The 15,198-nt window shown below is 49.0% G+C and overlaps 1 protein-coding gene across 1 annotated transcript in view; it reads right to left on the bottom strand.

The window, feature by feature from the left end:
• Positions 1–15,198, bottom strand: part of PADI2 (peptidyl arginine deiminase, type II) — a 65,087-nt gene that overhangs the window by 21,925 nt on the left and 27,964 nt on the right. The window contains exons 4-6 of the mRNA XM_006883602.1: positions 7,447–7,508; positions 5,384–5,501; positions 4,826–4,951 (exon numbers count right to left, since the gene is read on the bottom strand). Coding sequence (XP_006883664.1) covers positions 4,826–4,951; positions 5,384–5,501; positions 7,447–7,508 — 306 coding nt within the window. The remainder of the gene's footprint in view (positions 1–4,825; positions 4,952–5,383; positions 5,502–7,446; positions 7,509–15,198) is intronic.

The following is a 15,198-nucleotide window of genomic DNA, read 5'->3' as shown; positions in this document are numbered from 1 at the left end:
CAGAAGTAGACCACCAGGCCTTTTTTTTTTTCTTTTCTGTGACTCTTGGTAGACTCAAACATATAACATTTGGTTAGCAACTGAGCATGTTAAGCACTGGCACCACTCAAGGTTTTCTCTCTGGCCTGTGAAAACTTGGTGAATTCATTTGAGCTTTGAGTCTCACTTTACTCATCTGTTAACATGGGGATGCTACATCACAGAGTTTCTGCAAGGTGCAATGACACGCCTTTGGTGACAGATCAAGAGTCTGCAGCTTAGATCTTCTGCTATTACTGAGAATGGAAGAACTGTGAACAAGTTAGTGCATCCTGCCTGCAAAACTGCAGACCTTCTCACCAACATCTTGCCAACGGCTTCCAAATAGAAGGTGAAGAAACCATACCTCACCTCACCCTCTTTGGGTGGCTTCCAGAACTGAGAGTGATAGATTCTAACGCACTGAATGCCATGAGGAATTTGTCACCAGCCACGGAGAAGGAGACATCTGTCTCACCCAGAACCAACAGTGTGTGCCCTGGGGTCCAATGCTCTGCAGATCCAGCTTGATCTGTACCGTGAAAAAATATTCTCCCCAGACCTGCCCATGAGCACATCTTAGGCCGCACCTGAACTTAAGAGATGAGATTTAGAAAAACCAACTTATTTTTGCACAAGTGGCAGCTCTGACATTCTCAGTAGCTGGCTGCTCTGCCAGGCTCTAGGGCGGGAGAAAGGGTTGGGCCAAAGGAGCTGGGCCAGTGCAAGGATTCGTTCCAGTCTATCAGCTGGCAGCTTTCTCCCTCCTGATACGGTCTGTGGCTTGTGATTCACAATGTGTTGTCTCTGTCCTGTGTCTCTTTCTGGTGCCTTGGGTCTGTTCCAAGAGGATCAATTCCTCATGGGGAATAATCCGGCCATTGTCCTGAGGAGCCTCCTTCCTGCGTCCCCGGCTTGGAACAGGCTGGCTGAGCATGGCGGTTCTCTCTTTGGAACCAACAAAGCATCTCTATTGAGCAGACCACGTGCCTTGGGTTGGGGCCGCTGGCCTCCTTGACCTCTCACCCTCCCCTGATCCCAGCTGGTCAGCTGCGGGGCATGGCTTGGCAAAACCCGTTAGGCCCCTTGGGATCAATCACACTTACGACGGAGCTCCCTTGATAATGTGACCCACTGACTTGATTTGTCCAGAACAAAATATTTTCACAACTAAAACCAGGCATGTTTTGAGCAATTGGGACAAACTGGTCACTCATCATTTCAGGAAGGGGTGAAGCCCCAAGTTGGAGGGGTTTTGGAGTCAGAGACTGGACACTTGGGCCAACCTATTATAATGGGAGACTTCTATCCAGTTGAGTGATTATAATTAATCACCATGATAATAATGATCTCAAGAAAATCAACACCTGTCATTTAGAGAGGACTTTCCACAGGTCAGGGTCTGAGCTAAGTAGACTTGTTCCTCATTTAATCCCAATCACCATCTTTTTATTATTATTTTTGTGTGAGTGTACCATCAAACCAGATCTGACTGGTACAGGAGGAGATTGTCCCTCCTTCCCTGGCAGAGCATCTGGTGGATTCGAACCGTGTGCCTCTGGGATTGTAGTTGCAGCTCCTTGCCACTAGGCCACCAGAGCTCCCTCCCCCCCCTCCCCATCACCATCTGAGGCAGTTGGGGTTATTGTAATTCCATCAGGGGTAAGGCTAGGGGGAAAAGATCTGAACCCAGACTTCCTGCCACAGTTTCCCCTCAGGGGGCCTATGTCCAGCTCACTCCACTGTCCTTGGGGGGAGCTGGCCCATCTTTTCCAGGACACAGGGGACACAGGGCAGCTCTGCACTATGGCACATTATCATCCAAAGGGTACTCAGATTCAGACAAAAGCCCCAAATGCTCACAAGCAAGACAAGGAAACTGCCACAATTATTTTTTTCCTAATGTGGTGCAGACTGTTTTATATACAATTTCAGTTAGCATGGGGTCCAGATTTTCTGGAGCCATTGAGGCTGGACGTGCGCCTGAAATAACTGCTCCAAGATCATCTTTCCATCTGAAACTTTAAACCAAATGTGTCCCTTGGACTTCCATTGAACCAAACAACAGTTTTGTTTCGATGATATATAATGACTGTGCCTTTTAAAGAAATACCTATCAAACTGATAACAGTAACCCAAAGGGCCAGATAGCAAGCTTAGGGGAACGTGAAGGAACTAGTTTGAAAATGAGGGTCAAAACGGCTGTAGCATTTGAAGACTATAATAAAGATCATGGACTGTTAGATACAAAAATTGATGAATTGGTGTATGTTTTGCTAGGAATATTTTAATAACTCGAAACTCATTGCCATTGAGTTAGAACAGCCTCGTAGCCAACCCTCCTGTAACAACAGCTGGGTAACAACTGAGTGAGAAGGTATTGCCTGGCTTTCTCCCTTGGAGGGCTGGTGGATTTAAACCACCACTGAAACCACACTGCCTTTGGGTTAGCGGTGCAACTCCCTATGCCACAAATGAAAATAAATTCTACATTTTGTGGGATACTAACTATTCCAGGGTCATCACTGTGTTGGTAACAGTTCCTTCAGCAGGAGGGCAGCCCAGATAGGACAGGCAGTAGGTACAGGCACTGGCACTAAGTAGTTCTCCCTTTTTCTAACCGGCTCGGGTCACATCTCAGATGGCATGGCTGGGGGAGGGATGTTATTGGGCCCAACTCAAATACATTGCATTAACAAAGCGATAAAACGGCTTGACGATGTCCAAACATGACTCTTTTGCAATAGGTCTCTGAGAAGGGCCTCCCAGATGTTCAAGATAACTTGGGGTGCCATGACATGGTGGTCGCAGCCCCAGGTTAAGGTTCTGCCTGTACCCCTCCCATCCCTGCCGACGCCCCGTCCCCAGTGGCAACCCTGGCTTGGACAGGGTAAACATCAACATCTCTGGCCCCCTGGGGCAGTGGAGCCAGCATGACTCTGGGGGCATTCCAACCTGTGTGAGGTCACTGCCTGGGCTGAGGTTGGATCTGAACAAGGTTGGCATTGGGTGGCAGCTCTCCTTTGCTGTTCTAGCTAAATTACTCCCTGAAGTGAGGGTCCAGTGCCCCCAATGCTCTTCATGGCTCTACTGGCCTGTTCAGAGGGGAGGACACTTAAGCAGGGCCCACATCCTAGACCCCTCAAAGAGCTGGCCAGGAGGGGAGCCCCGCCCTGCACCATGGCAAACTGCAGGGGATGACTTTTCTGCTGAGAAAGCAATTTAATGCATAAATCAAACCTTGACAGCCTCTTGCTTAAAACCCTCTAATGGCTTTCCATTGCACTCAGAATAAAATCCAAGTCCTCTCTACATTCCCTGGGCCCTGCCCAGCTCACTGACCTTGTCCCCTAACACATCCCCCCTGCTCTAACTTCTTTCTGCTTTTTCAGTGCTGCTCCCTCCTCTGTGTTTTACACATGGCTGTTCCCACTGCTTAGAATACCCTTCCTTCAGTTTGTGAATGGAGGCTTCCCTCTCATTGTTTGTTCAGGTCTCAGCTCAGATGTCACCATTCCTGGCAAGCTAGGCTAGGGTCACCTCACCTCTGCCCCTGCCATTCTCTTTAACTTGGTGATTTCACTTTCTTTCATTGTGCTGCTTATTCACATACTTCACTCACTAACCCGGCAGCTTATCGAGGGTGGGATTCAATTATCTTGTTCACTGCATTAACCCCAGCACTGATGACAGTTCCTGAGGAGGACGTTGCTTATTCACTGGTAGAATTCCCACTCTCTATGCTAAAGATCCAGGTTCAAGTAATAGGCAAAGTACCCAACGTCCCTTTTTGGAAGTTTGCTACGATGCTGAACAAGTTCCTGTAGAATGCTCAGACTAAGAAGGCGAGGAAGAAAGGCCTGGTGTTCCTCCTCAGAAAAACCAGAAAATGAAAATCCTATGGATCACAGTGATCTGACACTGCTGTGCATGGGGTCACCATGAATTTATGATTGACTCAATGGCAGCTAACAACAGCAGTATCAGCAAGAATAGCCCTGGCTCTGAGAGAGGCTCAGTACATACTGGTCGAAAGAATGAGACGGAGCAGGCTGCTGTGAGGAGTAGTTCTAGAGCAGAAGCTTGTTCCTGCCCGGCTGGGGCTCGGGATGCCTTGTTGAGAACAAGAGAACAAAGAGTCCACCCTCTCAGCGAGTCTTTAAAACAAAGAGGCAATTCGCTGCTCCAGAAAGTCCAATGTGCTCAGAACACGCCTAGAGATAATACCTGCCTTAGGCGTCATTCTGATGTGACTCCAGAAAAGAAGGGACCTCAAAACCCCTTTCTCCCCCAGGTCATTGGGAGGAAGGGCCTCTGGACTCCACATAAACACGTGTTACTACAAACTCCTCTACAGAGAAGTCAAGTCTGGAGATTTTACAGGACAATAGCATTTCCCAGTTACCATAACTAGATCTCTGGTGGCTTAGTGGTAAGGAATCACGCTACCAAACCAAAGTTATGCAGTTCAAATCCACCAGCTGCTCCATGGGAGAGAGGTGGGCAAACTCCTTCTGTGTGATTTACTGTCTCTGAAAGCCCTCTGGAATGTCATCTGTGCGTCAGTTCTGACTTCATGGTACACCACAACAATTACTAAAAAGAGTCTCTGAATGGCACAAATAAGCTGCTAGCCCAAGCTTGGTGGGTCAAGTTTACCCAGAGGTGCCTTAGAAGAAAGGCCTGGTGATCCTCCCTTCCCCTCCATGGAGCACAGTTCTACTCCGTGAGCACTGAAGGCTCAGTTCTTGCCCTGTGAGTACTGAAGGGGCTGGAGGTGCCGGAAGGGGTGGGCTGGGTCACTCACTCTCCACGTAGAACACGCCCACTTTGTCCGAGTCCGACATGGAAATGTAGAGAACAATTTCATATCCTGCTGGGAGGCGGTCGGGGCCTTTGGTTCTCAGGATCATCTGAGACATGTCCTTGAGGTCTGAGGGGCAGACAGAGGAGGAGGAGGTTAGAATTTGAGATCCGCGTGGGAGTGTTACCCTAGAGCGATTGGTGGCCTTTATAATCAAGAACAAATGCACCCTGACAGATGAGCATCATGGGGACAACAGAAAAGCATAAGGAGAATGAAAATCAGGCCTCATTTCCAGGGCCAGAGACAACCCCTCAAGAACTTGATGAGGGATTTCTTTCCAGTCATGTTTCCATTCATGTGAATAATTTTAAAACACATGGTTGCAATCAAACTATATTTAGAATTTTGTTTTCTGCTTTTCGTGAGATTGGACATAGGAGCCCCAAGTCCACATCTGTTCACTCTCGGCAGCCCAGGACTCTGCAGAATGTTCCCACTGTCTCTGACCACCCGGGCCTCCCTTCCCCTTCCCCTGTGGAATGTGCATCTTGCTGGTACCTTCCTTGCTGTAGACCTTCTCATCACTGCAGTCCTCCTTGGGCAGCCATGGCGTTTCTCGGTCACAGTTCACCAGCAGGATGGCCCCCTGGCCCTCGGGGCCCCAGGTCCAGGATGCCTGCAGGGGTGGGAAGAGAGGTCAGTGCCATTCTTCTTTACCTTCTGGCAGATAGTCCCAACGCCAGAGCAGACCCTGCAGGACGCAGGAGAGATCCGTGGTCCAAGATGAGACGGAAGAGCAGCCGCCACTTATTGGGGCAGCTGTGACCTGGCAACTGTCAAGTCCCAATGATGATGCCCAGAGAAGATCAGTGTGAGAGTCAAAGGCAAGTTGAGGAGGTAGACATGGCAGAGAGAGACGAGGAGGCTGACTGGGCAGCAGTGAACATCACGTCAGGTGGAGGCCAGGGAGGGGGTCAGAGAGCAGCCAAAGGAACCAGCAGACTGACATCCTAGACCAGCCCAAAGGTTTCCAGAGGGGTTTGGGGGTAGACACTTGGAAGGATAGACACTGAGTTCTTTCCAGATATGTTTGGAGTGTTTCAAAGGGGACCTGCAAGGTGATCCGCTTCCCACACTTCAGCCCGGGTGTTGCTAGAACCATCTCCACCAGATCATGTGGTGTCCTGCTCAATGACCCGCCAGAGCACCCTGTTGATTTAGGATTAATCCCTAAATCCTCATGTGGCCCTCAAAGCCCTTTGACACCTGCCCACCTCTCCATCACATCCTCTCTCCCGCTCTGCTCACTCCTCCTGCTTCCGTTCCCCACAGACTCAAAGCTTGGCCCATGGTCTTGGCCCATGCTGGTTTCTCAGCCTGGAACATTGTCCTGCCTGCCTTCACCTGGCCAACTCTCCACCTCCTTCCAGCCGTCACTCCCTTCTTCCAGGAAGCCCTGATGATTCTCCAGAACAACTTAACACTCTGGCAACTCATACATCCTTTGTCAGAAGACTTAGGACAATTGTGATGACACAGTCACCATGTTATCTATTTAATGATTACCTCCCCCAATGGACAGTGGACTTCCTAAGGGCAATCTTCCCACCTTTCTGTGTCTCCAAGGCCTGAGCCAGGACTGAACTATAAAAGATGCTCAACAAATATTTATAGATCAGTGAAGAAAAGAACGTGACAATATCTCTGATCCAGGTGGAGAAATTCAGGCCATTGAGTTCTTGGGATGCTGGGCTCAAAGGCCTCTCTGGAGGTTGGCTGAACACCCAGATAACATACATGCAGAGTTGACCAGGCTTCTTTCTGAGAGTGGCTTCTTGAGAAGGGACGGTTGAGACAGTGCCCCCTTTATAAATCCTCCCCTCAGGCTTCTCAACAGCCTTGAGGTCTCTGTGCTTCATGTGCAGAGTACTGGACAGATTGCTAGACCCCAGGCTCCCACTGCCTGCAGGTATTTATCTTCTAAAGTATCAGTGTATCTGTAACTCAATCTAGGATTTTGTTTGCTATTCTAAAAGTAAAATAGGCACATGGCAAATGTTTAAATGAAACAGAAGGGCAGAGAACAGAGGAAAAGAGAGCAACAGTCTGGGTCTGCATAGAGCAAAAGTGATGCAATTCAAAACTGAGTTAAAGTGGTCATGGTAAAGAGAAAGCATGAAGTGGGATGACATAAAGCTCACAGTACCATCTGCACAAATTAAAAATACATGCATACCAACTGCACCTTGTGTTTTGCAAGAATAATTACAGGAAGAGAGATGTTAAGCCTGTCATGTTTGCTTGTGAGGGAGGAGAATGGGATTGAGAAGTGCAGGATAACAGAATGAATGGATGATGAATACATGAATGAATGTGTATGAAACGTCAAAGCTAATGTGCCTGGAACACCTGTTAATGGGGAAACTGAGACTCGAGGATCACCTAGTGGTTCCTGATTTGCCGTGTACTTGTAGTCTGACTTGGGCCTCAGTTTGTTCATCTGAGAGATGGGGGTTCTCTCTGCTTGGTGGAAGGGCCATGCCTTTTTCAGGCTCCAGCCTGGGCTCTGCTCTTGGGAATCTCTCCCTATCCCTAGTTCTGCCCATGTCTGCCCAGGATACCTTCTTTGGGTTGTTCTTCTCTACTTCACCATCCCGGTCAGCATCCACATCCAGGGAGATCTCTGAGGACAAAACACATGGGTTAGTCATTAAGCAGAGCTTCCAGATAGAGTGAGACAGGGCAGGAGGAAGGCACGTGGCACCAGGGACAGCTTACCCCCTCCCTCCTGAGGCAGCCACTGCAAGACTTCACAGATTACAAAGGCTTTCAGGTCTGCCCCCTCAGGGCAATTTGAAGGGGTCTTCTACCACCTCATTGTGCCTCAGTCAGGTCCATATAGTGGGTGAAGTGGTCCTCCATGCACAGAGCTGAAAGCCTCAATTCAGAGTTCACACAGATGTCAATGACAGAAACGGTGTACTGTGGATGTTGTTGTTGTTATGTGCCGTCGAGTCGTTTGCGACTCATAACGACCCTGTGTACAACAGCCCTAAACGCTGCTCTATCCTGTGCCAATTGCACTGCCTCTGACACACCCATCCCGATTACTCCAGTCACTGAATCAATCCATCTCATAGAGGGTCTTCCCCTTCTGTGCCGTCCCTCCAGCCTACCAAGCATGATGTCCCTCTCCAAGGGCCTGTCCCTCCTTGCAACATGCCCAAAATATGTCAGACGAAGCACCAGAATCCTTGCCTCCAAGGAGTTGCTTGGTTTAATCCTCTCAAGGATGAATCTGTTTGTTTTCTTGGCAGTCCATGGTACATTCCATACTTTTCTCCAGCATCACAGCTCAAAGGCATCAATTCTTCTGTCCTCCCTAGTCATTGACCAACTCTCTGATGCATAACAAGTGATTGCAAAGACCATGGCCTGTATCAGGCGCACCTTCGTCTCCAGAGAGACACCTCTGCTCTTGAGTACTTTAGAGAGGTCCCTAACAGCAGACTTTCCCATCGCGATACGTTTTTTGATTTCCTGGCTGCTGGTGCCAAGAGTGTTGACCGTGGAGCCGAGCAAACTGAAGCTGTGAACAATCTCAATCTCTTTGCCATCCATCCTGATGATGCCAATTGGTCCAGTGGTGAAAATCTTAGCCTGTCTCAAAGCCTATATTTGAAAATGTTCAGGGATAGAGTTCCGTAAGTGCTTTTTCTAATCTGTACATTGGTGTGTGCACATATGCGTGTTTGTGTGTGTACATATGAGTAGTTTTGTGTGTATGTCTTTCTTTCTCCCAGAATGCTCAGCTATCTAGATTCTACCTCCAAGGACTGAGTTACATCCCATCTCAACTTGAGTGTGCCTGTGAGGCCAGGTGTCCAAGTAGAGGACCCAGAGCGGAACCAAGCTTCTCCTTTCTCTTGGTGAGGGGGCCTTTGGTGTCAGGGGACATGCTTCACGGAGACTGTGGGGAACAGTGGAAGGAGCCCAAATTTTAGCATCAGCAGGTGCTGGTTTCAAACCCTGGCTCTCTAATTACCTGCTGTGAGACTTTGGGCAGGTTAAACAGCTTCTCTGAAGCCAACTTCCTTACCAGTAAAATGGGCCCTTTCTGCCTGGAGAGGGTGCTCTGGTGGCCTACTGGGTAAGGAGTTGCACTGCCAACCCAAAGGCAGGTTGTTTGAATCTACCCACTGCTCTGAGGGAGAAAGATGGACAATCTCATGTACAATTTATAATCTCTGAAAACCCCCTGGAAGGTCAGCTCTGGGTCAGTTCTGACTTAAAGGCAATGCGTGAATGAGTGAGTGAGAGCTGCTTAAAGCAGTTGTACTAAATGCAGGAGTGGGCACTTTTGGCATTTAGAGCCAGATAATAGTCTGTTGCAGGGCTTCCCTGTGCATTGTGGGCTGCGGCATCCCTGGTCTCTACCTACTACATGCCAGTACCACCTTTCCACTTGTGTCAACCAAAAATGTCTCCAGACATTGCCAAATGCCCCCTGGGAGGCCAAAGATCCCTGAGGTAGAGACTAGCGGGGCAGGGCGGGGGAGCTGCTGAGAAGGTGTTTAGAGGGTCACACTGAATGAAATGACCTGGCTCCAGGCTCCGGGAGCTGCCCCTGAGGGCTCGCCCTCCGCCTGAGCATGACTTGGATAGAAGTGGGAGTTGGGTGGGAATAAATGCATTCCTACTCAATCCCCTTGGCAAAAGCACCTTCACCCTGATGGGTGCAGAGGAGGGTCCTGGCACAGGAAGGGCACTGATGTCACTCTTGTCTGTGTAGCTCAGTCTGTCTGAGTCCAGAGATTACATTCAGGTCTCCCTTTGCCTACAATCTGATTCCTTCCAACCCTGAATGGCTCTGAGTGTAGAAGACGATGTTAGGGACACTTGGTCCTTGGGAGAGGCAGTTCTCTAATGTCCCAATCTATGCAGCCCTATGAGTTACAGGCTATGATGCAGCATTTTCTAAAACCCTCCCATTCACTGATACTTTTCACTCAACAGATCATTGTTGAGCATCTACTATGTTCCAGGTCTTGCCCTGGGCACCAGCATTCTGACGTTGGGTAGTTGAGGCACGGTGCCTGCTCTCAAGAAATCTACATGTTGGATAATCATTGAGGCTAGCGCAAGATAAAGATGCTATGGAGGAAGAAGGGAAACTTCTGTTAAAGAAGCTGAAGGTTCAGATCGAGGGGACAGGATTGGTTTTGGCTGCTAAGATGATAGAGAACTTTCCAGTTGGAGAGGCTTCTGTGAATGCTGGCTTCCCTCAGCTCCACCCTGGGAGCAAGCTGCCGACTTTGCCATGTTAGCAGTCTTTCTCTTTGTTTTTCTTTCTAAAATCTCTCCCGTGGGGTTAGTGTACCCTGCCAGCTGCAGAACACTCCATTACCAGATCTCCTGGAATTCAACCACTGCTGGCGTGAGCTGGCATTATCACAGACGAGGAGGCTCCTGGCAGCCAAGGAACCACAAAGTCCCCAGAACACACAGAGCAGGTATCCCCCTCCCGTCTGGGCTGACAGACCCTTCGCTTTGCTCCCCCTTCTGCTGCTCCAGACCTCCCGCTGACTTAGGCTGAACTCCTTCTGACCAAAGCTGACCTCTAGCTGACCAAGGCTGACTTTGGCTGACCTCTGGCTGGTGGGGTTGGCTTTCCAATACCAAGTCTTCCAAATTTTAAGACCCAAGACTAGGTCCCCAAAGGCCATTCTCAGAGGAGCATGAATAGCCCCTGTGGCCTTCATCTTCAGCACCTCCAAAATGCCCCTGCGAAGGGCCATTGCAGCTCCTCGTGGTGCTCATGGTGTGTCTCTTAAAGCAGTGGATCACAGGAGAGAAATTATGAGGCACTTGTAGTGCTTCAGGAACTGTGGTGGCGTGGTGTGTAGTGGGCTTCACTGTTAACTAGGAAGCAGATGGTTCAAATCCATCAGCTGCTCTGAGGAAGAAAGATGGGCAGTCCTCTCCTGTGAAGATTTACAGCCTCAGAAGCCCGCTGGAGGGTCATTATAATGCTTGGGGGCTCTGGTGGTGCTATGGGTTAAGTGCTGGCTGCTAACGGAAAAGTGGGCAATTCAAATCCACCAGCTGCTTTTCAGGAGGAAGACATGTTACTTCTATAAAGCCAGTCTGCTTCTTCAAAGATTATGGGCAGTTACTGTCATGCGTGGGGTCGCTATGACTCAGGACTGACTTGATCGCTGTGGGTGGGCTTATAATGCTTTATTTCATTATGAATTTCTTAAATGTCTAAACTTTATTGTGCACTATTTGTATGTTGTTGTTGTTATATGCCGTCGAGTCATTTGCTACTCATAGCGACCCTATACACAACAGCCCTAAACCCTGCTCTATCCTGTGCCAACCGCACTGCCTCTGACACACCCATCCCAATTACCCCAGTCACCGAATCAATCCATCTCATAGAGGGTCTTCCCCTCCTGCGCTGTCCCTCCACCCTCCCAAGCATGATGTCCCTCTCCAAGGACCCGTTCCTCCTGGCAACATGTCCAAAGTATGTCAGATGAAGCCCCAGAATCCTTGCCTCCAAGGAGCAGCTTGGTTTAATCCTCCCCAAGATGAATCTGTTTGTTTTCCTGGCAGTCCATGGTACATTCAGTACTCTTCTCCAGCACCACAGCTCAAAGACATCAACTCTCCTTCTGTCCTCCCTAGTCATTGTCCAACTCTCTGATGCATAACAAGCGATTGCAAAGACCCTGGCCTGCCCCTGAGTACTTTAGAGAGGTCCCTAACAGCAGACTTTCCCCATCATGTTACGCTTTTTGATTTCCTGACTGCTGGTGCCAAGAGTGTTGACTGTGGAGTCGAGCAAACTGAAGCTGTGAACAATCTCAATCTCTTCGCCATCCATCCTGACACTGCCAATTGGTCCAGTGGTGAGAATCTTTGTCTTCTTGACATTGAGCCTCAGTCCATACTGAAGGCTGCAGTCCTTGACCCTCCGCAGCAAGTGCATGAGGTCCTCCTCAATTTCAGCAAGCAGGGTTGTGTCGTCTGCATAATGCAGATTGTTAATAGATCTTCCACCAATCCTGATGTCACAATTCTCCTCATAGAGCCCAGCCTCCGGATAATCTGCTCTGCATACATGTTGAAAAGGTATGGAGACAGGATGCATCCCTGGCGTACACCTTTCCCAATTTTGAACCACGCAGTGTTACCCTGCTCTGTTCTGACTACTGCCTCTTGGTCCAAGTATAGGTTTCGCATTAGCACAATTAAATGTTCTGGGATTCCCATTGTTCTCAGAGTCAGCTACAGTTTGTTATGACTCACACAGTCAAATGCCTTTGCATAATCAATATCAAAAGACTTCTAGAGAAACACAGGAATTTCCTGTCCAGTCCTTTCCCTCACCTACCTGAGGCAACTTCCCGAATACTAATCCGCTGTCATCGGGTCAGTTCTGATTCATAAAGATCTGGTTGTTGTTGTTGTTAGGTGCCATCTCCAGTATGACTCGCAGCCACCCAATGAACAACAAAAGATCTGAGCCCTGTCCTCTCCTGTGCCATCCTCACCACCTGCAGCACACTTGAGCCCATTGCTGCAGTCACTGTGTCACTACAGCTCATAGAAGGACAGAGTAAAACTATACTGTAGTTTCCAAAGCTCTGGTGGCCTAGTGGCAAGGAGTTGTGTTGCCCATCAAAAGGCATGTGGTTCAAATCCACCAGCTGCTCCCAGGGAGAAAGATGGACAATCTCCTCCTGTGAGAGACCTACAGTCCAAGAAAACAACCCTAGAGGGTTGGGTCTGACCTGCTGGTACAAAACAACAATAATCCATTTTTCTGGAAGCAGACAGCCTCATCTCATCTCTTTCTCAGGTCCATAGGAGCTGATGGGTTTGAACCACCAAACCTTTGGCTAGTTGAGGAATACTTTGTCCACATAATCACCAGGGCTTGTCCCTACTACTAATATGCATTTTCACTTCTTGGTATATTAATTTTAGTAACTTTAACTGACTTCCTGTTACAAAATGTAGGCATTTCACAATTTGATTGCATTATCACCCTCTCCCAATTACCCATAGAGCTTCCAGATTTCTCTCTCATGACCATGATCATAGTCAGCCACCATCCTTCATGCCACAAGCCACTCCTGTAGGTCTTCTGCTCTCTTGTAAGGCTACCTCAATACCCACTTTAGTTAGACTCCAATGAGGAGCTCCATGCAGGGGAGCCGAGATCTGTGTGACCTGCCCTCTAGGGACAACCCTGCCCTCCCCAAGGGGGGCAGGGGAAGGTATCTGGGCTCCAGACAACATTTCCCAGGGGCTCCAGATTCTACATCAACTTCCCAGAATAGCCCAAGGTGTCAGATGGCGCCTGGGGTGTAGGGTAGATTAATGGGAAATGTCACCAGGATTGGGTTCAAGGCAATCTGCCCTGAGAATCAAGACACTGAGCCGTGGCTGCAGCCCAGGCATTCTGGCGGGCCGCCGGCACCCGTGGAGTGTGGCAGGGTGCCCACACCGCCTTGGGGGTTGCAGGAGAGAAATTACGAGGCATTTTATAGTGTGTCAGCTGACAGCTTTGAGTGTGGTGGGGAGGAAGGACACCCCCACAGCCAACTGGGGCAAGTACTCTAAAGGCTCTGAAGAGGGGGCCCAGAGTGAGCTCTTCGGGGTGATGATAAATATTCTCCAGACTTGTGTATGTACACTGCTCCTGAGGCCGGAACCATAGCAAAGAGGGTGGGACAACTCCTCCCTCCCTCCCTCCTTTCCCCTCACTACTTTCCCTGTTAAACAGGGAAAAACAAGGAAGTCCAACTAGTTGCTGTTGAGTGAGTTATGACCTGTGAGAACTGTGCCCCACAGGATTTTCATGGTGTGATCTTTTGGAAGTAGATTGCCAGGCCTTTCTTCCTAGGTGCCTCTGAGTGGAATTGAACCTCCAACCTTTGTCCAGCAGCTGAACTAACCATTCTGTGCTACTCAGGGACTCCTTTTGATAGGGAAGCCTTACCAGATAAGCAGACCTTATCAGATTTTGAATTCTGGAAGACCCTCAGAGAACAATTAACACAAAGCCCTGACTTTTCTGGGACAAGTGAAGTGTAATGGGGTTAGGGGAGGGCTACCTGTCAAAGTCCCAGGAGTCTGTAGCAAGACAGGGGAAAAGATCCAGGGCCTGGTTTGACCTAGGGCATTGTAGGGTCATCCACAAATCCCAGCAGTAAGATTGAGGAGCAGTAAGGCTCTTAGTTTCAAAGAGAAAATGTGGCACCCCCAGGAGAAAGGGGGAAGGACATGCACTGAGCCCTGCTAGGCCCTTGCCCATGCCACTGAAACCACTGAATCCTCACCATCATCGTGCAAGGGTGCGTTTTGAGCCCATTTTGCAGATGAGGAAGCTGAAGCTGAGAGAGGGGATGTGACCTGCCCGTGGCCACAGTATGATGGGAAGGAACACAGCGCCTGTTCTGAAGCTTCTCATGGATCGTGATAGAAGCTGAGCGAGATAGACTCAGATACCTGCTGGAGACAGTCCATCATCTAAGGGCTGGTCCTTGTCTCTGTGGCACTACCCTCAAACAATAAGTAAGGGTGTAGGGTTCAAAGGCTTCCTGAGAAATGCCAGAGCGAAGATCAGATCTGAAATAGTCAATCAGACCAGCATTTCCTAGGTGCAACCAAATTTCTATCAGAGTCCCCAGTGGGAAAGGAAGTACAAAATTCTATGGAGTGTATTTTCCCTAAAGCTTCACTCATGCCATGCAAATGCTTGTCTCTGATTCTGAGATCATGTGCTGCCTCCTCTCTGGGTGAGGAGCTCTGGTGGGTAGTCTGTGGCATGAAGCTGCTGACCACCAGGCTGAGAGCACAGGCAGGGGCTTGAACCCACCAGCAGCTTCAAGGGAGAAAGACACGCGGACCCTCCTGCTAAGATTTACAGCCAAAAAACTAAAAGATGGAGCTTCGTTACGAGTCGGCATCAACAGGATTGGCAGTGAGAGCACGTGAGTGACTTTCTGAAGTTAAAATGACCCTTCTGTCCACAAGATGATAGTGATAGTTAATGGAGAATTGTTTTATTGTCTTTTAAATGGTAAGTATTAAAGTCAATGCCAATCCCCTCATTCCTTGGGTGTGTGTGTGTGTGTGTGTGTGTGTGTGTGAGTGGATTTTACTGGACTGTAGGATAAAAATATCTGGGAACTTCTAACAGGTACGTACTTTGTAAATAGAGGAAAAACACACAAGGGTGGCACAACAGTTCAGTGCTCAGTTGCTAATTGAAAGGTTGGGGGTTCAAACCTGCCCAGCAATTCTGGGGGAGAAAGAACTTGCGATCTGCTCCCATAAAGTTGTTGCTGATTTTA

The sequence above is a fragment of the Elephantulus edwardii genome, unplaced genomic scaffold (genome assembly GCF_000299155.1).
Source record: "Elephantulus edwardii isolate Elephantulus edwardi_28Jun2011 unplaced genomic scaffold, EleEdw1.0 scaffold00028, whole genome shotgun sequence".
In the NCBI taxonomy this organism is placed as follows: Eukaryota; Metazoa; Chordata; class Mammalia; order Macroscelidea; family Macroscelididae; genus Elephantulus; species Elephantulus edwardii.
This window is presented reverse-complemented; position numbering and strand designations above follow the sequence as displayed.